This window comes from Schistocerca americana, chromosome 4 (genome assembly GCF_021461395.2).
Source record: "Schistocerca americana isolate TAMUIC-IGC-003095 chromosome 4, iqSchAmer2.1, whole genome shotgun sequence".
NCBI classification, from domain to species: domain Eukaryota; kingdom Metazoa; phylum Arthropoda; class Insecta; order Orthoptera; family Acrididae; genus Schistocerca; species Schistocerca americana.
The window spans coordinates 834,069,815-834,094,101 of NC_060122.1; the positions used below are offsets into that span (position 1 = coordinate 834,069,815).

The 24,287-nt window shown below is 44.0% G+C and overlaps 1 protein-coding gene across 1 annotated transcript in view; it reads right to left on the bottom strand.

Annotated features, from left to right (window-relative positions):
* Window positions 1–24,287, bottom strand: part of LOC124612462 (probable cytochrome P450 4aa1) — a 238,576-nt gene that overhangs the window by 24,234 nt on the left and 190,055 nt on the right. The window contains exons 7-10 of the mRNA XM_047140689.1: window positions 22,598–22,724; window positions 16,588–16,663; window positions 14,397–14,509; window positions 3,994–4,243 (exon numbers count right to left, since the gene is read on the bottom strand). Coding sequence (XP_046996645.1) covers window positions 3,994–4,243; window positions 14,397–14,509; window positions 16,588–16,663; window positions 22,598–22,724 — 566 coding nt within the window. The remainder of the gene's footprint in view (window positions 1–3,993; window positions 4,244–14,396; window positions 14,510–16,587; window positions 16,664–22,597; window positions 22,725–24,287) is intronic.

The following is a 24,287-nucleotide window of genomic DNA, read 5'->3' on the forward strand; positions in this document are numbered from 1 at the left end:
CGCCGGGACCAGCAGCACAGTCCATGACTGCAGCCCCTGAGACCGCTCGGCTAATCCCGCGCGGCCGATATTCCTTGATGGCACGGGTTACCGAACGGTGCGTGAAGGTTTTGTAAGATAATTTCATCCCCATTATCCAAAGTGACCCTAATTGGTCATACAAGACGGAGCTCTACCTCATCGAAGCTGGAGAGTGTTTGACGTCCTGGAGGAGCACTCTGGAGACTGCATTCTGGCCCTTGGGTACCCGGAGGCCACTAGCATGGGCCTCGATTGGCTATCATAATCTCCGGATCTCAACACATGCGACCTATTTTTATGGGGCGATATTAAAGACAAGGTGTACAGCAATAGCCCTAAAACCAATGCTGAGCTTAAGACAGCCATTCACGAGGTCACCGACAGCATCGACGTTCCGACACTTCAGCAGGTCATGCAGAATTTCGCTGTTCGTGTGCGCCATATCATCGCCAATAATGGCAGGCATTTCGGACCTAAATCCAAATCAGTGACGTTTACCTACTGAATAAAGTGTTTGCACGCCGTAGTTTGTAACTAATTTACATTTTTTCGTATAGTTCAATAGTTGTTTCACTGTATATCAAGCATTGCTTGTAACAGGTTGGCGAGCAGTGTTCTGTTGGAATGCAGCTGCAAGAGTGTATTGTAGTAGGTGGACAATTCCGACGCAGCAATCTCACAATTCAGAACAGCCGTGACTGGGAAGGCAGTTGTCGAGTTCACAAAGATTCACTCCATGAGACGTTTGTCTTGACTACGCACCTTGCCCTCAGGGGCGTACCATTCACCTCTACAACAACGTTTAAGCGGCCGGCACAGTAATTCAGCGTAATCTCTTGTAAAAAGACTTTTTCTCGGTGTAATGAAAAACCGAGTAAGGTGGTGCAGAGGTTAAGGCACATTATGGAATGTCGTGGTTCAAAATTTTAGTCCAACTCTCCTGGGTGATGTTTCCCGTGGTTTCATTACATCACTTTAATCGAATTTCGCTAAGACTTCCTTGAAGTGGGATCGCTTATTCCAATCCGACTTTGTGTTCCAGTCCTAATGATTTAGTCATGGACGGGGTCATTAACACCAGTTTTTCCAGTCTTCTCCTAATGCTGACAAGCCTATTGTAGTCAGGATGAGTTACCATCGCCAGTGTCTCAGCAAGGAATACGTGTACACAGTCCTCGAAGCAGCTGATGCCAGGCCAACTGTGGCAGAAAAAACACAACTGAGGCAATGCTCCAGCACAGGGCAACAGTTGAAAAAAATTAACGTCCGAAAATGCCATTACATTTTTTTCTACGCTACAGTGGAGAGAAAAAAACTGGCTCTGAGCACTATGGGACTTAACATCTGAGGTCATCAGTCACCCAGAACTTAGAACTACTTAAACCTAACTAAGGCCATCACACACATCCATGCCCGAGGCAGGATTCGAACCTGCGACCGTAGCGGTCGCGCGGTTCCAGACTGAAGCCACAGCGGCCGGCCAGTGGACAGTAATTCCTATGTAATGTAACTGCACACACATCTTTATAGGTACGTGTACGAGCATACAGTATGTCATGTGGTTTTATACAGGGTGAGTCACCTAACGTTACCGCTGGATATATTTCGTAAACCACATCAACTACTGACGAATCGATTCCACAGACCGAACGTGAGGAGAGGGGCTAGTGTAATTGGTTAATACAAACCATAAAAAAAATGTACGGAAGTATGTCTTTTTACACAAACCTACGTTTTTTTTAAATGGAACCCCGTTAGGTTTGTTAGCTCATCAACTCGCTTCAACGTGTCAGATGTGACAGCCGTGGATGGTCTCGCCGACCGCTGCAAATACTGGAGCTCCGCCGAACCGCCTTCTGTTGGCCTCGCCCTCCGTACCCAGCGACTAACTGTACTTCTCTCGACACCAGGTGCTCCATAGACTTTGCACAAGCGTTCGTGAATATTCCCCACTGTTTCTTTCACTGCAGTGAGAAATTCAATGACGGCACGTTGCTTGTAACGTACATCACGTACAGACACCATTTTGAAACTGCCCTGCAGCAACGCTATCTGTCGGAAGTGACGGAAACTTGTCGCGCTCACTCAGGAGGTTTCAAATAATACATATCTAACGTTTCGCATTCGTACCATTGTTTTCGGCTGAGAAAAAAAAAGTCGTGCATTACTTTCTGGGCAAACCTCGTACGTAGACTAATGAAATTAATAACTGGAAATGGTATATTTCGTGTGTTTTTCTATTGTGTTGTTATGTTTTACAGTGTTTCCTTTGACAGTGATTTATTAGATTTTCCATGATTTGTTTTAACTTAAACACACTTGAAACGAATGGAGTATTCCGTATTTGTACCTCATAGTCAGAAGTGCCAAAAATGTCAAACTCTGTGTTAAGCCTAATTTAGGAACGTTCCTAAGATAGTATGTACTCAAAAATATAGGAAGCATTAAAACACGAGGGTCACTCCAAATGAAATGCACACTATTTTTTTTAATCCATTTTTTATTCTACATGTTTGAAAGTTTTACAGTGTGTAGATACATCCTTTAGGAACAATATTTTCATTTCCCCACATAATTTCCATCCGTCTCAACTGCCTTACGCCATCTTGGAACCAGCGCCTGTATACCCGCACGGTAAAATTCTGGACCAACATGTTGGAGCCACTGTTTGCCAGCGTGCACAAGGGAGTCATCATCTTCAAACCTTGTTCCACGAAGAGAGTCTTTCAGTTTCCCAAAGAGATGATAGTCATATGGAGCCAGGTCAGGACTGTAAGGCGGATGTTTCAATGTTGTCCATCCGAGTTTTGTGATCGCTTCCATGGTTTTTTGACTGACATGTGGCCGTGCATTGTCGTGCAACAGCAAAACATCGTGCTTTCACCGATGTGGTCGAACACGACTCAGTCGAGCTCGAAGTTTCTTCAGTGTCGTCACATATGCATCAGAATTTATGGTGGTTCCACTTGGCATGATGTCCACAAGCAAGAGCCCTTCGGAATCGAAAAACACCGTAGCCATAACTTTTCCGGCAGAAGGTGTGGTTTTGAATTTTTTTTTTTTTTCTTGGGTGAATTTGCATGATGCCACTCCATTGATTGCCTCTTTCTTGGTCTCTGGTGAAAAATGATGGAGCCATGTTTCATGACCTGTCACAATTCTTCCAAGAAATTCATCTCCACCATTCTCGTACTGTCCCGAAAGTTCGCTACATACCGTTTTCCTTGTTTCTTTGTGAGCCACTGTCAACATCCTGGGAACCCACCTGGCAAAAACGTTTGTTAACGCCAACACTTTCAGTATTCCCCATACACTTCCTTCCCCTATCCCAACGTAGCGCGACAATTCGTTCACTGTGATGCCTCTGTCAGCAGTCACCAATTCGTTAACTCCCTATTCATCGTCTGGAGTGTGTGCAGTACGAGGCCTTCCGCTGCGAGGACAATCCACAATATTGCCGTGCCCGTTTTCATCACGTAACCTGCTTGCCCATCGACTAACTGTACTGCGATCGACAGCAGCATCTCCATACACCTTTTTCAACCTCTTGTGGATGTTTGCCACGGTCTCGTTTTCACAGCACAGGAATTCTACGACAGCACGTTGCGTCTGACGAACGTCAAGTGTAGCAGCCATCTTGAAGACATGCTGCGCCACTCACGGGAACAGTTTGAACTAAGTTTGAAAACGAGCGGGAAGGATGTATCTGCACACTGTAAAACTTTCACACATGCGGAATGAAAACTGAATTTTTACAAAAATAGTGTGCATTTCTTTTGGAATGACCCTCGTATGTCCCAAAGTATGTGCTGCAGATATTTTGTTCGCTTAATATGAAAAACTGAGAAATTTACGAACGAGAACCAAAATGGTATTCCACATTTGTACCACCTCCTCTACTGAGGAGACGCGGGCACACGCACTGACACTAGGTAGGCTGCAGGGGCGGCGCCGGCTGCCCGCGACACGCACCTATCACCAGGTCGTCGCCGAGGCGGCGGGCGATGAGCGGCACGCTGGGGAAGAGGCGCAGGGCCTCGCGCACGCACTGGTCCAGGTACTTCATGCGCGACAGGTCCTCGCGCGTGGGCGGCCGCCCGCAGTCGCTGCCGCCCTCGTAGAAGATGGCGCGCAGCTCCTCCATGGCGCGCTCCTGGCACTCGGGGTTCTGGGCCAGCAGGAACGTGCAGAACGCCACCGCCGCGCCCACCGAGTCCTGGCCCTGCAACCGGCACGAAAGCCAACTACACTCAAACACGTGTCCCACAGTATGTTCCCAAACCGACACGTCTAAATTTCCAGTGGCTTTGAGGAATCACTTTCAGCGCTACATTACGCCATCTTCTGACCCCCTGACCCACATGTAGGAAGAATTCCAACCCTGGTCCAGTCACCACAGTGGTCAACATTCAGTCACTGGTTTCCGTAAATTTCTACTTGCCTACCTCAGTCGGATAGTGATGATCGGAATGATCGCTGTGTCATGTGGAGATCTACGGATACCAGTCACTGAATGCTGGCCTCTATCTTGACTGGACCAGAGCTGGGATTCTTCTTACACGTCTGTCATGGGGTCTGAAGATGGCGTAATGTACCGCTGAAACTAGTTGCTCAAGCAAAACAACAACTGGAAATTTCGACGGCTGAACGTCTTTTTATTCGACGCTTTATATTGAACAGACGAGATCCCGCAACCATCTGTATAATGGTGGACTTACAGAGAGTTGATCACAATTAGCTGTCAGCCTGGAGAAACTACACGTTAAGATATTTTTCACTTATATTATATAGGATAACACCCCACTCTATATTCGGCACCTTGACGCATGTAAATCTGTTGGTGTGCCGGTTTGGTGCCCGACGCTCTAGTAACGGCATACAAAAGATTTCATCACCGGAATTGGTCGACAAGTGGACTAGACCACGTCACCGAGGAATGAGTCCTGTGCAGAAGGAGTATCCGACCACGCATCCGATTCCACTGTATACCACCTAACATCGAGACAGGCCGTCTATACAACAAAAAGAAGACTTATGCAGAAGTAAAATTAACCTGTATGTTTCTCGAGGTAGTATGAAAAGACTGTTTGCGCTGTCTACGGTAAGATGTCGTAGATTTAACTATGAACACAAAAAATAAAACTGACATTATTATTTTCATCTTTCTTTGCACTTAAATGTCGGCAGTCTTGGTACACATTGAAACCCTGGCGCCACGGTAACCTAGTATGTCCCAGAAAAGCGAAACAAACTGGCGCACCACTCTGACAAACTGCACACGTGTTCCGCCACTTTGTCTTCACTCCTCTAGCTGCGTGATAGGATATTGTGACGGGAGGATTTCAATGTCTATCACGATAGCAGACGTGTGCCTACGAACAAGAAAGAAAATTAATTACGTGGTTTTCCTTTTTGAGGCAATACTTAAAACTGTATAACTACATGAAACTTCCTGGTCGATTAAAACTGTGTGCCGCTCTGAGACCCGAATTCGGGCAAGTGCTCTACCAAGCGAGGTATCCAATAACATCTCACGACCCGTCCTCACAGCTTTACTTTCGGCAGTACCTCGTCTCCTACCTTCGCAACTTCACTCAAGTGCGGCACACAGTTTTCATCTGCTACAGATTTCATATCAACGCGCAGCCGCTGCAGAGTGAAAATTTATTTCTGGAGACATCCCCCAGGCTGTGCCTAAAACATGTCTCCAAGATAAGCATTCCCCCAGGAGCACTAGTCCCTCAAGTTTCGCGTGAGAACTTCTGTATGTTGAGAAGGTAGGAGACGAGTTAACGCCGGAAGTAAAGCAGTGATGACGGGTCGCGAATCGTGCTTGTGTGGTTCAGTTGCAGGAACACACGCCCGCGCGAGGTAACGGTCTTGAGTTCGAGGCTCTGTCCGGCACACAGTTTTAATCTGCCATGAAGTTTCATATCAGCGCACAAAACTCATGGTGTATAACTACACCTCGCATAAACGGCCTGGCGAATAACGTCCAAACCTTCCTGAAGTTGCCAGTGGACCACACAGCGACACACAGAGATGGTAATATTTTTAGAACATTGTTGTGCAACGCAAGAAGCAGACCAGATATTCAACGCTTCGTTCAAGGACTGGACGTTAACCCTCAATAAATGTAACATAATGGACGTAAATATGGGAAAATATTCGGCATTTTTTTTCACTGCATCATGCACAGTCGGCAACCAGTCGTTGAACACAACAGTTTCGGCAGCCCCTGATACAGTATCAATATATGGCCAGTTCCATTCGTGTTCCATTCGCAAATGCAGCGAGGAAAAAACGACCGCCTATATGTCTCCGTAGAAGCCCAGATTTCTCTTATCTTAGCTTCATGGTCCTTACTTGAAATGTGCTTTGGTGGCAGCAGAATGGTTACGCTGTCATCTGCAAATTTTCTCAGTAGTGTTTCGCGAAAAGAATGTCGCCTTCCCTCCTGGGATTTACATTTAAGTTCATGTAGCATCTCTGCAATACTCGCGTGTTGGTCGAATCTGCTGGTAACAACTCTAGTAGCACGTCTCTGAATTGCTTCCAACTAGTGCGGATCCCAAAAACTCTAGCAGTACTTAAGAATGGCTCTCACTACTACTATCTACGCAGACTGCTTTATAAATAACTTCATTTTGCTCCAACTCCCCCAATAAACCGAAGTCCACCATTTGACTTTCCTGTTACCTTCCTTACACCAACCGCTAACTTCCATTCTACGTTGATTAGGAGGAGCACTGTATTATAGATAGATGGCAGAAGCTGTCTACAAGCGCATCCTCTGACACTGCTTTTCTCAACAACAAAGTTCTTCCTCACTCTATTGTTCCCACCATCGAGATAATGGGTAGAGGGGACACTGCTCATATAGGGCACCTTACATTTTCACCGTAACTGCCTGCGAAGTCACCTCGACTTTCTTTTGAAAAGTTGCTCTCGAACGACCAGTTCATACGAGCGGCCTAACTGCGAATTTACCAGATGTTGTTCGTATTTTAGATAATTGGGCAATCAATAAGAATAGCTCGATGTAGTCATAGGTTGAGCCGCGCACTTCCGCTTTCATGCCGAGCACCTAAATCGCTGCATATAATAACGTGTAGCTGTGATCCTGCAGCCAAATAGTCTGTGCATTGGCAAGAATTGCGAATTAATAAAATTTACAAAAATGTAAGTTAAAGGACAAATTAACAATTTTATAAAAATGGTTCTATTCTAACGTCTGTAATTGCTGTGCACGACAGAGGATTATATTGAATAATGCTTATTCAAGAAAAGACGTCTCAAATAAACTGACAGTGGTCCTATCATATCCGTTTGAAATACAGACAGAAAATGCCCTAGTGATATAAAGTGAAGTGACGTTGTGAGCGTTACGTCATTGGTAGCAGAATTTCAAAACTAAATAGTCATAAAAGATACGCAAAAACTAAGTCCATTGGTGATCACGCTGCACGAAGCATGCACTAGCTCACATAATTTTTGCTTTCATATGGAGGGGACTTTTTTTGTTAGTAAATGATACTACATCGACTGTAGCTACCTGTTTTTTGTTGTCCTATATCCGTTCACAGCGGAAAATAGCTGTCTTGTCGTATTAATTCAGCACCTGTTCTACATATTCATGTGGCCAACTACTGCGTTTAAATGTGGTAACAGTTTCAGAGTAACAGTCTTAATAATTATCTGCTGACTGTTTATGAACCTCCTTAGCCTTCTCAAAGCAGCGATAAATTTGATTTGTACTCTGAACAGTGCCCCAAGGTTATTCTGCCCACGTTTCATCCATTGGTTGGTTAATGAAAATCGCACTTGACGTCTTACCATTCATGCAGTCCAAAAACCAAAAACAAATCACTAACTGAGGGTATCATAGCAGAGGTTCATGTTCGAGTATTTAAATGTAGCCAGACACCTCACGGTTTCTAGCGTAATTATTTTTGAATTTTACTTCATGAATTTACTGTGCTCTTACACTTAATGGACCTTCTAATGTTTGCAAGCTATCCAGCTACATTCCTGTTTAATGGTTTCCTCTAACGTACGACGGAATTAAAGACTGCAGCTAGCTGTTAGATTAAAGTGATCTTTCTTGAGGGAAACCGGTATTCAATACTGCATTCACCTCGCTTGCTGCTAATTATAGCTTTTTTCTTGCAGAAGTTGCACTACAAGCCTGAAAGGCTGGTTGCATATTCGTTGCGTCACCTTGCAGTTGGGTTGGTTCAAATGGCTCTGAGCACTATGGGACTTAACATCAGAGGTCATCAGTCCCCTAGAACTTAGAACTACTTAAACCTACCTAATCTAAGGACATTGCACACATCCATGCCCGACGCAGGATTCTAACCTGCGACCGTAGCGTGCAGTTGGGAGTTCAGTAATCTATATGCTCTGAAAAAAGTAAGCATACATATGACAGATTGTAAATTGTTGCTCTTTCTCGTGTAAGATGATCTTATAAAACTATTGAAACCAGTGCATTACATAATGCTGGCAGATTTTATAGTACATAGACGTAACTCGCCACACCCACAAATCAGTAACAGAAAGTTGTGGAGCGATTAGGAAAATGTGGAGCTTTGTATTGAGACTGATGTTACTAACAGCAACTAACAGACAACACGAGTTGTTGTTATTCGGATTGCCTACGAAGTGCGGAGTGTAAAGCGATTTCCTGTGGCAATATAAACTGTCCTTAACAGATTATTCTCAGTAACAGATACAGTCGTACTCGTGTTTGTTATGATGCTTACAAACAATAGTGAGCTTCATTTGCAATCCGTTCCAAGTGTGAGATTTTCTATAACGAGAATTATCCAGTTAGCGTCTACCCAATCGTATAGTAACTAACTGTTTCCCCATTTTTTATGGATCTTATCCAAGTACGTGATTGAGGTTTGTATATTTTTAATACGTACATCTAAATTATAACATATTTACTTTTGTTTACGTATATGGTTTATTGTAATTCACCGAATTCCTGCGAGACTCTTCAACACAATATGCAGCGGACCTTTGAAACTTTTGTTCCCGAAGCCCAGTTGAATCATATACCAAATTTTTCGAGTTATTTATTGCCGAATATAGTGTTACACAACTAGGTTTTGCTTAAACACCAGCAGCTCATACAAAGACTTTCGTTATTACGTTTGGTACCATGACATTACGAACACAACGAAAGTATGTGCATACTAATTTTTACGAGTGAATTCCACTACAGTGTCACTTAGCTAGAGCAGTTACTTGTTTGTGGATCTTTGTTTTTATGTTACTATTATTAGTTAGTGAAAAATTTTAGTGACAAAGTTATTTTTAAAATGAAATGGCAACAGCGGTCTTTGAAATTATCAGAGAGCGCAGCTAAATCGTTACGAAAAGTCACCGTGTAGGACAACTGCTTACAAGTGTGGAGAAAGTAGCATTTGCAAGAGAAGCATACCTCGTAACGGATTCTGATCCTTCGTCGTGAAATGTTGTAATAGCAGCAAGTTTCCCCAGTGAAACGTTTTTAAGCTCGCCAGTGTCGGTCTGTACATCGTTTGAGCAAGACCTCATCTCGCTAGTAACGATTTTAGCTAAACGTCGCTTGTTTTAAAATAAGACCAACCTGTTCAAAAGACGGAATCGACACGAGAGAGCAGTACATGCAAGTCAGAAACACTGTACCCCGTTTCACAGCGTTATTATCGCTAGAAACATGTGGTGAACCTTAAAACATGATATTATGGTTCACATTAATTGACCAGCATCTCCAGTGAACAATAAAATCTGCTTAATTTTGAAATAGAAAGACATAGTCTAATGCGAAAATTAGCATACTAAATGGGAGAAAATGTTTGCTTTGCCTGGGAACAGTAAACGCTTCAACATCTCCAAAATGAACAACCGACTCAAAGTTGTTATTAACAAAGTAGTGTACAGTTATTATTGCGTCACGTTGTGTGTAGAAACCGTAGTAAGAAGAGCAGAGATGGAAGACAGGTTTTGCTGTCGAATGCTGCAAAGCAGGTAAGACCTGTAAGGCAGTTAATCTCCAGTCAAAGCGCCAGTACAGCAGGAAACGACAATTATGCCCTAATACCATTTTAACCAAACCGAAAACTTCTCTAACCGGGCAGCAGGACTTGGAGGAGACTGCAGTAAATCAACACGGTGCAAGTAAATGTATTTTGACTGAGGCAACGCTGAGACCTAGTCCATAAAGACTCGTGTTGAGCACCACTTTTCAAGATAATTTTGTAATAAACTTTTAGTTTCTTTCCGTTATATTATCTATCCTAAACAAGTGATATGATACAATCTACTCCTACTGTATAACTTTTCAGTTAAAGTCCACTCGGTCCTGGGCATCACGGACTCAATCGCTGTGATAAATGTACAAGATTGCATCGATATTCCCCGACGGATTCATTCAAATGAGGTGTTCTCATGGAAGATTCATTGCCGCAGTCACGGCTTCGGCTGATTATCATGAACGGGAAAGTGAAGAATTTGTCCCTCAAGCGAATGCAAATGGAAACAGCGACGGCCACTGGTGGCGAGCGGTATTTGCATGAATCCGAAGGCGACTGTAGGTGGAAACACCCGATTCCAGAACGAGAACTTCACTCTCCGGCGAAGTGCGCACAGAAGCAAACCTCCCAGATACTCTGAAACAACTCTAGACCTGTACCCGAATCATTATCGTATTTGGTACTAGACAAAAATATCCCTAACGCCAGCCACACACAATTATGGACGAAGGGTAACAAGAAGCTAACGTGTTTCTAGGCTCACGAAACCTATTTGACACCGTATCTTTTTACAGACTGATGTTAATAGCAACTACAACGCAGAGTATAAAATCAAAAAAAAATCATAAACACGCCAACAACTCAAAGAATGATTTTTTTTAAATTTTGGGACCTACTACGTAGATGCTCATTGAAAACAAATGTAACACAAGGAGTGTCAAAAAAAAGCTAATAGCAACACCCTTGTATATAAAAAAATCTGTTAGAATGCATTAACTAAAATTACACATCGTTTGCTGTCGTCGTAGTCGCAGGTAGCAAAGTATCCTCTTTCACTAACTGCTTCGAAATCCGGGAAGATTAATGAAAAATATTTAGCTAGTGTAACGTGAGGCGAATTGCCTGAAAAGTAAAGAAATGAAGAAAAATTTGCATAAGTAAGATGAAATGCCCAGAATGATTTTGAGAAGAAATGTCAAAAAGTGAGGGAAAATATTCTTGCTTAGTTAGAATGGCAGGAAAAAGGCTGAGGAGACAACATAAAACATTTAGCTCTGGGAACGAAGATATTTACAGCAAATGGGTAAATTTTAAAGCATTGTACAACAGACCTTAGACTAGCACGTTGTAAGGAAGAATGATAGTGATGGGAAGAAAACAGCATGGCTGAGTAGGCGTGTTACAAAGCTGCAACAAAATTGAAGAAAAATTCCACACATATTTCAGAAAAACCAAAGATTTGATGACAATCAAAGGCTGAGTGAAGCCAAAAAAGGGCGTAAAGAGAGAAATGTGGGAAGCATTCAATGAATTCTAAATCAGATTTTGATTGCCAGACTTGTGTTTAGATTCACGGCTTCCTATGAGGTAGAGCTCAACATGCCGTTTTTGTCGGGAGAAAATTAACAGATGACTAAGTAACTCCAGGTGTGCAAAGATGTGCCATGCGCGCTGTCACTTTGTGCAACATGTCCGAAAGAACAGACACCACGCATTCATATAGTTCATTCGCTTCGATGGACCACGAGTCCACCACCTTCAGTGCGGATGGACAATAACGTCCGACCTCCTGCTGGAATCTTAAAGTAGCGAGCATGGATCAAATGGTTAAAATGGCACTGAGCACTATGGGACTTAACATCTGAGGCCATCAGTTCCCCTAGAACTTAGAACTGCTTAAACCTAACTAACCTAGGGACATCACACACATCCATGCCCGAAGCAGGATTCGAACCTGCGACCGTACCGGTCGCGAGGTTCTAGACTGAAGCGACTAGAACTGCTCCGCCACAGCGGCCGGCTAGCGAGCATGGAGGACATGGATAAGGACTGCTGACAGGTGGTGCTACGTGGGAATGTGTATCGGCCGAGACCGTACCGTTCGCGCAGTTGTGATAAACACTGTGGCGCAGTGGTTAACGCAACTACATAGTAAGCTGAAGATCCCGAGTTCGAATCCTGGTCCGAAACATATTATCACTCGTCGTCACCGATTCCGTATAAAGTCCCGATGCAGTCGACATCAAGAGTCCCTTTCCTTTCCTTTCTACCCTCCACCTTCAATTTACACACATTTAAATCTGCGTGTACGTGGATACTCTGCAAATCACACTTAAGTGCCTGGCAGAGGGTTCATCGAACCACCTTCGCAATAATTCTCTATTATTCCAATCTTGAACCTAGAGCGAATGAAAACAAACAGCTATATCTTCCCGTGCGAGCTCTGACTTTCCTTATCTTACGACGGCTGTTTGGAAAGTAAGTCTGATTGGTCGCCAAATGTAAATCATTGTGAAAATCAAGAATGTGTTGTTTGCAATGTTTGCGACAGTAAGCTACACCTGCCGGCTACTTCTATACACACTCACCACTCTGACTTAGACATTTGTTGTAGCATTGTACGAACTTTCCAATACCCTCGTCATAGAAGGCAGCCGCCTGCGCTTTTCACCAATTCTCCGCGCTGGTCTGTAGTTCGTTGTCCGTGCCAAAAAGTTGTGTTCATAGCTAGCGGTCCATCTGAGAAGAGATGAAAATCACAGGCAGCCAATCCGGGCTGAATGGTGGGCGGTCGAACACTTCCCATCGGAAACGCTGCAGGAGCGTCTTCGTTGCCCCTGCAGCGTGTGGCTGAGAACTGTCGCAGGACAGTTATGTTATGGGGGTTGCATGAAATCAGGCGAAATCTGTCGGAAAGCAACCATACTTGGCGGGGGACACAATTTTCTAGGCATCTTTACGCGCTCACTGTGCCCTCAGAACGGAGAAGAGCGATATGATCCGATCGATTGATATGCTAGAGACACTGACCAACATGTCTGTGCAGAACTTCATCGGATTATAACTGTGGCTTCAATTTCGTGCCAATCGGGCCTTACTTTCCGAACAGTCCTCGTATTATGATGATGGTTACTTCCTACGTAAGTTGACGTCAATAAAATATTTTCGCATTCGGAGGGGAAAGTTCATGATTGTAATTTCGTGAAATGATTCCACCGCAACGATAAACGGCTTTGTTTTAATGATGTCCATTCCCAGGTCCTGTATCATGTCAGTGACACTCTCTCCCCTCTTTCGCGATAATACAAAACGTGCTGCTCTTCTTTTAACTTTCTCTATGTCCTCCGTTAATCCCATCTGGCGAGGATCCCAGACGGCGCAGCAGTACTCCAGAAGAGGACAGGCAAGCGTAGTGTAGGCAGTCTCTGTGGTAGATCTGTTGCATCTTCTGACAGTCTTTGGTTCGCCTTCCACACAACAGTTTCTATGTATTCCTTCCATTTTAAGTTATTCGAAATTGTAATTCATAGGTATGTAGCTGAATTTGCGGCCTTTAGATTTGGTTAATTTATAGCGTAACCGAAGTTCGACGGATCCCTTTTAGCACCCGTGTGGATGACCTCACACTTTTCATTATTGAGGGTCAACTGCCAATTTTCACACCATACAGACATGTTTTCTAAATCGTTTTGCGTATTAGTGGATTACGTTGGATGCCCCGCGTCGCTGTTGTCTACATAAAGGTTCCAATGCCACGAGGTCCCAGAGAAATGCAGAAAAATCCGCAGAGCATCAACGATTGGCGTAGGGACTCAATTGATCAGCAACATACCTAAATTACTATAAACAGGCGAAGGCACGCTTTACTGTCCTATTGCACAGTGGTGATAGTTCACTGGACACCGTGACAAGGATAATATTCCTAGGATAACCAACTGGAGCGATCTTCTAAAGGGGAATGACTACATAAAAGGAATTGTAGGAAAAGCGACTGTGAGGCTGAGATCGATGTTAGGAAAATATAACTCGTTCAGCAAAGAAGTTGCTTTCGAAACACTCGTTCGATCGGTTCTTGAAAACTGAGCGTGAGTCTGGGGCCCTTTTCAAACAGGATTTACAGAAGAGATATAGAAGATACAACGAAGAGCGCGATGTCCCATCATGTCTTCATTAAGTAAAAGCGAAGTGCGCTATATTAATTGTCTCTCTTTTTAACCTCTGTCGTTTCGAATAAAGTCTTATAGCTAGGTGCTGTCTTTTTTTGCACTTGTGCCCGATAATTTACTTCGTAGGCTAGGGCTGCTTTTTGACACGTGGCACGACACACACACAGATAGAGAGACTCACCGCTAGCATGAAGGTGCACAGCTCGGACACGATGTCCTGATCCGTGAAGGCGCCGTTCGTCTTGTTGGCGATGTCCAGCATCAAGTCGAGCAGGCAGCGCTGCTTCCAGGAGCCTGCAACACACCAGCAACGACTGAAAAAAAAAGTTTCCTGAAATCGTTGGCTTCAGCCCTACATCTGTTACTTGCTGATAGTAGAGGTACCGTACTTGCTACGCGTCAAACGTCACTCACGGTTCTCTCAAATTTTCTTAATTTAGAAATCAGTGCCCACCATGTCGTTATAAGTAGGAACTTTGTTGCAAAGTATTCCGCTGTATGACTATAAGGGCAGACAAGATGAACAATAATACTATTTCATAGCACACCGTTTCTTCTCCAACTTCCTATACCACAACACGTCGCAACCACTGTTGTGAAAACATGAGAATAACTTCCGTTCCATCAAGATAATATTCTGTTCAAGAAGAATGAAAATACTCCTTGAAAGGAATTACGGAAATATAGCGGAGAGAGATATTTTCAAAAGTATTTTTGTCATTATTAGCCTTAACAAGAAGAACACCTAATGAGCCTCACCTGATCTGTAATCAACTTTGGAATAACGTGGACTCTTAGAATGCTTCACGGCCCCTGAACTGGAAAACGCCGTCTTTAAAGCCATAATAAGTTCTGATTGGAGCTTTATGCCTCCTGTTAGGATTGCATTACCATTATGATTACAAGAGTTGATGGTTTATGTGGGACCCACAAAAGTGACGAGGGTAACATCCGTAGTTGATCAGGACAGAGTAGGTACTACTATTTTAGCCGCGTGAATGCTTCATTTGAGCGGATATTCTTTCCGGTCCTTCACAAAGAACAACGAACCAGTGGAGGTGGTTTCAATAAGTGTTAGACAAGCTGACCGTCGCATTCCTCATATACTGCAGACCTGAGTATTCTGTCCATCTTCAGCAATTGTAGTCGTATATAATGAAATAATAAGCAACCAGCGGCATATAAGAAAAAATGGCTCTGAGCACTATGGGACTTAACATCTGTGATCATCAGTCCCCTAGAACTTAGAACTACTTAAACCTAACTAACCTAAGGACATGACACACATCCATGCCTGGGGCAGGACTCGAACCTGCGACCGTAGCGGTCGCGCGGTTCCGGACTGAGCGCCTAGAACCGCTAGGCCACCGCGGCCGGCGGGCATATAAGAAATTTAACTTCTTGACCGGTTTCGAGCTCTTAGTGCCCTTCCTATGGCTGTGGCTATCGCATTATTTGCGAGTGTCAGTAATAAAGTGCATACAGTACAATGCCACGGTTTTAAAAAATATATGCAGGCGTAACATTCTGCTGTATGCGCGTTATTATTGACACTCGCAAATAATGCGATAGACATAGCCCTTTGAGGAACCGCACTAAGAGTCCGAAATCGATAAAGAAATTAAATTTCTTGTATCCAACTGTTTGCTTACTAGTTCTTTATATACTGCATAGTTGACACATGTTATCAATTCTCTATCCCATTTGTAGCGAATTATTTCATTACTTTGTGTCAGTTCCGTTAAATTCTCTTATTTCCGCAGATATGGCATCCAACGATATTTTCAGACGCAATCTCTCTTCAACAGTTGAACATTGTGTTTGCTCTTGATGTCGGTACTGTCCTCCATCACCGTACTATCGCGCTGGTGATCAGTAAATCACAGTGGCTGGATACTACTGCAGATAAATGTATAGTCACAGCTCTCTCTTCGCTACAGATATTTTTCCGTGCATCTTCATGATGGAGAAACATTTGTCAGTTTTTGGCTTTATTGTAGTGCGGTACAAAAACCACCACCAATAATATGTTTGGACTCCAATTTAGTACCAGGTCAACCAAATGCCAGTTTCTGTATTTACATGTACGAAGAAGAGCGGATACTACTTTCAACTCTTACACATAATTTAGTCTCATTGTCGACTTGACATGCAGGAAAACTAAACTTAGTACACACTCACCATATCGTAAGCAGCGCTGTAATTTAATAAATTACGACTTTATACCCAACAAAACGCACAGTTTTAGTCATTCACAGAGTGAATTAGCCGGGTATTAAAATATAGAACACGACGTTACATTTAATAGGTGAGGCTGTTGCAGCACGTGTTGTGATTCCAACACTGCGGCGAGATTTGTGCCTTGTACTCACCATTCTCATTGTCCGTTTCACCATTTACAGCTGATTCCGTTGCCTTCAGCCGTTTCAATTTGCGCTCTTGAAGAATCTAAAAAAAAAGAAAACACTTGTTAGTGTACAGAGTTAGAGCGAGCCCATGGTAAACTTCTGCGGTGAGGAGGGACCTGATGAGAGTCTTGTACGTAAGGCTGATACCTGTATGTCTGGGTCCCCAGCTTGGGCCAGCTATTAGTTCTAGGGTTTAGTCTACTGTGGTTTTCTTTCTGGTTAACATGTGGGGATTTAAAGTTATTCTTCGGTCGAGATTAGTCCTAAACATCTTAGTAGTTCCCTGAGATGGCTTGGTCCGTTGTCGATTTTTAGGCAACTGGTGGTCACTGATAGTTGCTTATAAAGGCTCAGCAACAAAATTTGCTGACTTGTAAAGTAAATAAAGCAAAAACAAATAATGTATTTATCGTTTTTATTCGATTTCATGCGTTCCATAACTGTAACTTTTAAATTAGGTATTTTTAAAAATGAGCAGTACTAGATGACGCTCTACATTATCAATACTTTGAATTACTAGAGTCTTTCGTTCACAGTGACAGGAATGTTGACTATTTTCATAGCAAATATTCTCCTTCAAATAAGCAGAGCTCATTCAGCGATCGTTGTAAACAATGAACTTTTAGATATTCTCAGAAAAAACCTCATAATGTACTAAATAGGGCGAACGCTGATCGCTGATCAAGGACTTCGGACGACTACGGAACTTCTCCCGCATAACACTGATCGTAGTTGGCGCTGTACGAGGTGTGGCTAGAAAAAAACCGGACTAGTACTGGTGAAACAATAAAACGAATGCAATAAGGCTGAAAGTCGCGTAGCCTGTCACGTGACTCTCGCTCCGCCTACTGCTCGAGTTTCATCTGCCTCCTGCACTCAGTCTGCCCGTGGCGTCTGTTTTAAGTAGTTGACGTTTTGTCTGTGCGTCGGAAAATGTTGAGTGTACAGAAAGAACAGCGTGTTAACATCAAATTTTGTTTCAAACTAGAAAAATCTGCAAGTGAAACGTTTGTAATGTTACAACAAGTGTACAGCGATGATTGTTTATCGCGAACACAAGTGTTTGAGTGGTTTAAACGATTTAAAGATGGCCGCGAAGACACCAGTGATGACACTCGCACTGGCAGATCATTGTCAGCAAAAACTGATGCAAACATTGAAAAAATCGGTAAACTTGTTCGACAAGATCGCCGTTTAACAATCAGAGCAGTGTCTGAGTTAACAAGAGTTGACAAGGAAAGTGTTAGGCAGACTCTTCATGAAAGTTTCAACATGAACAAAGTGTGTTCAAAAATGGTTCCAAAGTGTCTCACAATTGAACAGAAGGAACGCCGAAGAATGGTTTGTTCTGACATCCTGGAAAACATTGAAAGTGATCCCACCTTCTTACAAAATGTTATTACTTGCGATGAATCGTGGTTTTTTACTTACGATCCCGAAACTAAACGCCAATCGATGCATTGGAAAACTCCTGGTTCTCCACGACAAAAAAAAAGCACGAATGTCAAAATCGAAATTCAAGGCAATGATGATTGTTTTTTTTGACATCAAAGGGATTGTGCACACTGATTGGGTACCAGAGGGGCAAACAGTGAATCAGCATTACTACATTAGCGTCCTGGCTACCCTACGTGAGCGAGTACGGAGAAAACGGAACGATTTGTGGAGAAAAAAAGTCATGGATCCTTCACCAAGACAATGCCCCAGCTCACAGTGCGTTGTCAGTGAAGACGTTTTTGGCAAAACACAACATTCCCATCTTAGATCATCCACCCTACTCACCTGATTTGGCCCCCTGTGACTTTTTTCTTTTCCCTAAAGTCAAGTCAGCTTTGAAAGGAACTAGATTTGACTCTGTTGAAGCAGTAAAAGAAAAAGCGACGGAAGTAATGTATGGACTTACCGAAAATGATCTGCAGCATTGCTATGAACAGTGGAAAATTCGTATGGAGCGGTGTAGAGTCCGAGGAGGAGAGTACATTGAAGGAGATAACATGAAATTGTAAATAATTGTAAATAAATGTTTTTTCCAGCATCAGTCCGGTTTTTTTCTAGCCGCACCTCGTATGTGCTGTGGACCATCTTACTGAAACGGCACATCTTAATATAAATTTGATAAAAACTGGGTTAAAAAAGAGCTTTGAATCACGTTGCTAAATCACGATAATCCATAGCTACTGCACGTTGATTTTCTTCCAAGAAGTTCGGATCAGTGATCACTGTTACGGAAGCTGCAGATCGAAACGTTACACGCTCGTAATGAAGCTGCATCTCATGATATTATTTGGGATTGTTATCACTGCAGTGGCGCATGTTTTATTTATTCAGACGTCGAAGCAGATGAACGTGTGCCTCGTCACTAATGTACAACAGCTCACCGCGAGGCAACTTTTGCACGAGTTTTTCCGACGGACAAAATAACTTACGCTGAGTTAGTGCATCAGAGATAACTTTTGTGCGTGTAAGCACAGGTGATAAAGTTGAACAATTAGCAACTGGAAGGCCATGTGCTTCCTTGCGTGCCGAGCCCTAAGGAAATCACCAAAATTACCGACTTCGATGTTTCGTTATGGTTTAATGGCCCACGGTAACACCGTTCGTCTTATTTGGATATTCCAAGTTACCCTGTAGGTGACCACTCACGATCAGAAATAGTGAAGTGTGCACGAAATTCACGCCGTTACAGAAACAGATGGTAAACGAACTTCCTGACCCACAGCTCGGGATTCTTGGATTGTAACTGTTCTCCGTTAACATAAGTTAAAGAAGTTTCGTTGCCACGGCCTGTACAAGAAAACTGTAACACAAGTCTCAGACCATAGATGAAGATTGTACATGACAAACAAATGATCAGCTCCCTGGCGTTGGCATCCGCTTCCGAGCGACTTCTGGAGTACTGTTCAGTTTATCTTCATAGTAACATTTTCAGTAAAGATTTCTTTGTTACAACGTTAAAATTTTGTGCAGCGTTTGGTTACACCCAAAGGTAAGTGACATGAAGCAATATTTCGTTTCAAAGGTAAAGCAATTTTAAAAACAAAACAAAAATTGGAAACCCAATTTTCGAGAACAAGCCAGTGAATTTATAGGCTGAAGCTAAAGAGTAATATCGCAACCAAGCTGATGTCAATGGTCTTCTATTTGGGACCAATTATTTGTGTCTAATATTACGAAGTTAATCATAAAGGTCCTTAGATACGTATTCCGTAAAAATATGTTGGTCCTCAGATCTAAAACTCGATGTATGACAAAGGTCTGGAGATGACAGGAGGTCAGTAACTAACTAATTACACTACTGGCCATTAAAATTCGTACACCATGAAGATGACGTGCTACAGACGGGAAATTTAACCGACAGGAACAAGATACTGTGATATGCAAATGATTAGCGTTTCAGAGCATCCACACAAGGTTGGCGCCGGTGGCGACACCTACAACGTGCTGACATGAGCAAAGTTTCCAACCGATTTCTCATACACAAACAGAAGTTGACCGACGTTGCCTGGTGAAACGTTGTTGTGATGCCCCGTGTAAGGAGGAGAAATACGTACCATCACGTTTCCGACTTTGATAAAGGTCGGATTGTAGCCTATCGCGATTGCGGTTTATCGTATCGCGACATTGCTGCTCGCATTGGTCGAGATCCAATGACTGTTAGCAGAATACGCAATCGGTGGGTTCAGGAGGGTAATACGGAACGCCGTGCTGGATCCCAACGGCCTCGTATCACTAGCAGTCGAGATGACAGGCATCTTATCTGCATGGCTGTAACGGATCGTGCAGCCACGTCTCGATCCCTGAGTCAACAAGGGGGGCGTTTGCAAGACAATAACCACCTGCACGAACAGTTTCCAGCAGCATGGACTATCAACTCGGAGACCATGGCTGCGGTTACCCTAGACGCTGCATCACAGACATTAGCGCCTGCGATGGTGTACTCGACGACGAACCTGGGTGCACTAATGGCAAAACGTCATTTTTTGGGATGAATCCAGGATCTGTTTGCAGCGTCGTGATGGTCGCATCCGTGTTTGGCGACATCGCGGTGAACGCACATTGTAAGCGTGTATTCGTCATCGCCATATTGGCGTATCACCCGGCGTGATGGTATGGGGTGCCATTGGTTACACGTCTCGGTCACCTCTTGTTCGCAGTGACGGCACTTTGAACAGTGGACGTTACATTTCAGATGTGTTACGACCCGTGGCTCTACCCTTCATTCGATCCCTGCGAAACCCTACATTTCAGCAGGATAATGCACGCCCGCATGTTGCAGGTCCTGTACGGGCCTTTCTGGATACAGAAAATGTTCGACTGCTGCCTAGGCCAGCACATTCTCCAGATCTCTCACCAATTGAGAACGTCTGGTCAATGGTGGCCGAGCAACTGGCTCGTCACAATAAGCAAGTCACTACTCTTGATGAACTGTGGTATCGTGTTGAAGCTGCATGGGCAGTTGTACCTATACACGCCATCCAAGCTCGGTTTACTCAATGCCCAGGCGTATGAAGGCCGTTATTACGGCCAGAGGTTGTTGTTATGGGTACTGATTCCTCAGGATCTATGGACCCAAATTGCGTGAAAATGTAATCACATGTCAGTTATAGTATAATATATTTGTTCAATGAATACCCGTTTATCATCTGCATTACTTCTTGGTGTAGCAATTTTAATGGCCAGTAGTGTAACTACAAGAGTTTTCTTTATAATCAACGTTTTGTAATATATTATGTATCTTATGTTGTTTCGGCATCTGCACTGCGTTAAACAAAAGCCATGAAACGTTTCGCTTATTTTGTGTTAAAACCGGACATTGTGGATTCTTATAAAAGCCTTATAAAACATTTTGCATGTATTGTTATCGGAGAATTAAATGCTTCCTACCAAACTGCTGTTTCATCTTCTACTCCCGTTGAAGCGGTGAAGTAAATGACTCGCAGTGCAAAATTAGAAGGATTCACAAAAGAACTGTAATTCTTTCGCTCATTTTTTCTGTTTTCCGTCGTTCCTTAGTTGCTTCAAAATTCGTGGAGGCATGTTCCGTTTACGCAATAAACAAACTGCCTTCAATTAGTTGCATAGACGGAACATACCTCAGCGGGTGTCAGTACAATGTTTCAAACTGTTTATTACCCTTTCAGCTAGCCAAATGTACAAACTATAAACATCGCATTAACAGAATAAAACGTTCTCCGGACCCAACCGCGTCAATTGCTTAAAACTACACGAGCTTTCGTCCAAGCACTCCTTGGCCATTGCCAAGTGGTATGACTGACAGTGGGCTGCTGGTGCGCCCTTATACACGCTAGCTGCCGGCTGTGACGTCCTGGTGTCCGTGACATTGTCATATATGGGCATGTTTTGAGTCGGCGTTCGGTGTGCCCTCTTCAACCGCGCGATCGCTGGATCCCACGCAGCGCCGAGCTGCAAGCCACCGTCTCTATTCAGGGTGTTTGCGGTAATTTTTATTTCAATAGCCCACTGGCAGTCACACCACTTGACAATGGCCAAGGAGTGCTTGGCCGAAAGCTCGTGTAGTTTTAAGCAATTGACGCTTTTGGAAACCCGAGAACATTTTATTCAATATTATCGCCGCGAGACTCTGCATTCATATATCGCATTACTATTTGGAATTTCCGAGAAATTAGGTTAACTGTACTACTGCATGCGTCACATTTAATGCGTCGAGTCCTTAAATTCTAAAAATCAATGCTTGATTTCATCGACAAATGACAAAAATAGTAACGACCGGTTCGACTTTACACAGCGTGTAATGACTCGTATTTCCGTCCTCCGCCACGTGACTTAGATGTTTGTTTCGGACCTTAACTGCCCAGCAGACAGAGGCATGGGCGTTCTACGTATGTGTATGGTCTAAAGGTGCAGTGGTGGCGCCGGCAGTGAGAGGGAGGAGACAGATAAGCGGAGAGAGAGAGAGAGAGAGAGAGAGAGAGAGAGACTGTGTGTGGCCTACCTTGGCGGCGAAGTTGTCGAGCGCCCTCTTCTGCTGCAGCTCGCGCTGCGCCAGGTCTGTCATGCGGTACACGAAGCTCAGCAGCAGCCACGGCTTCAGCACCCGCTGAGGCATCAGCACCTCGCCCCTGCAACCCAGCAACGCGCAGGTGTCAGAGGCGTGCCTCGCCAAAGCAGCAGCAAGTGTTCCTACCTACCGCTCTGGGAACTGCTGTCTCCCTCAGAAGTACGGGACACAGCCTGCGTAGAAGAACGCCGGCTGCCTACAACTCAGGCGCAACGAAATTGATGTCAGACTGCAGAGTGGGTACAAACGCATTCGTCTTACGTCACACAAGTAGCTCTCAAGTGGACTTCTGTTCACCAGACGTGGACATATGCAAACACAGCCTCGTTCGGTAGGCAGTACCTCAGGACTGTCGTCGGATAATTGAGACACATTCTCGCGGCAATGCCTTAGCTAGTGCCCGAAATCTCACCTAACAAGTCGAGTTATTCACGAGATTTAGAACTGTAGCAATGTTTAAAGACAAATAAGGGTAAATGAGCTTTGAACTATCTTCCTACGCACACTCTTCATATTCCAGTTAATCGTTAAACTTCTATCAATCAATCGCTATAAATTGTTGATAATTCATGTTGACATCTATTTCGGAAATAGCTGTTGTGTACCCCTATTTGGCCCTGCGACAAATCTGTGTAGTTCCTGGGCGGAAGCAAACAACTTCATAAGTACTTCGTTTGTAAGGCGTTCTCTTCCTTCCACACCTATATGTTTGCCGCCAAATGCGTCTGTTAAATACAACACCAGCTTATATACAGTATGGTTACAGTGGCCCGCCTGGTTAGCCGTGCGGTCTAACTGCTTTCTGGGGGGGGGGGGGGGGGAAACGTGCCGGTCCCCGGCACGAATCCGCCCGGCGGATTAGTGTCGAGGTCCGGTGTGCCGGTCAGTCTGTGGATGGTTTTTAAGGCGGTTTTCCATCTGCCTTAGCAAATGCGAGCTGGTTCCCCTTATTCCGCCTCAGTTACACTATGTCGGCAATTGCTGTGCAAATCCTTTCTCCACGTATTTGTACACCATAATTACTCTACCACACAAACATTGGAGTCAGACTCGTCTGATGTGAGACGTTCCCGGGGGGTTAACTGGGGGCCGAACCGCACAATAACCCTGGGTTCGGTGTGGGGCGACGGTTGGTGGGTGGACTGCTATAGCCTGTTGTGGGTTTGTGTACCACTGAGGGCTACGGCAGGGGGGAAGCCTCTCCGTCGTTTCTACGTCCCCAGTTGAATGAAAGCCATTTTCAAGGCACAAACTGCAACGGACAGGAGATGTACAGGAAAATTTAAATCCTCGGCTCTTGGAATAATTCAGGAAAGACACACATTGAACACGCTGAACACTAGTGCCACCAAAAGTGACCGAAGTCAGACGTATCGATAGTGGAAGACTACGAACTAGCACGTGAGGTAACGCTTCACCCGTGTTTACAAGGTTGCTCGTTAATTTAATATCAACAGCCTCCTTAATAACACTGTCCCAATAGCTGGACGTGCATGCCAATATCTCGGTATTGTTATATAATGTAGGGTGACCAGTGTCCAAACAATGTTGGGCAATAGTGGATCTACTTCCCTACTGTAATCGTGTGTGCCGTTACGCTCAGTACATCGGTCCTCCACGGTCC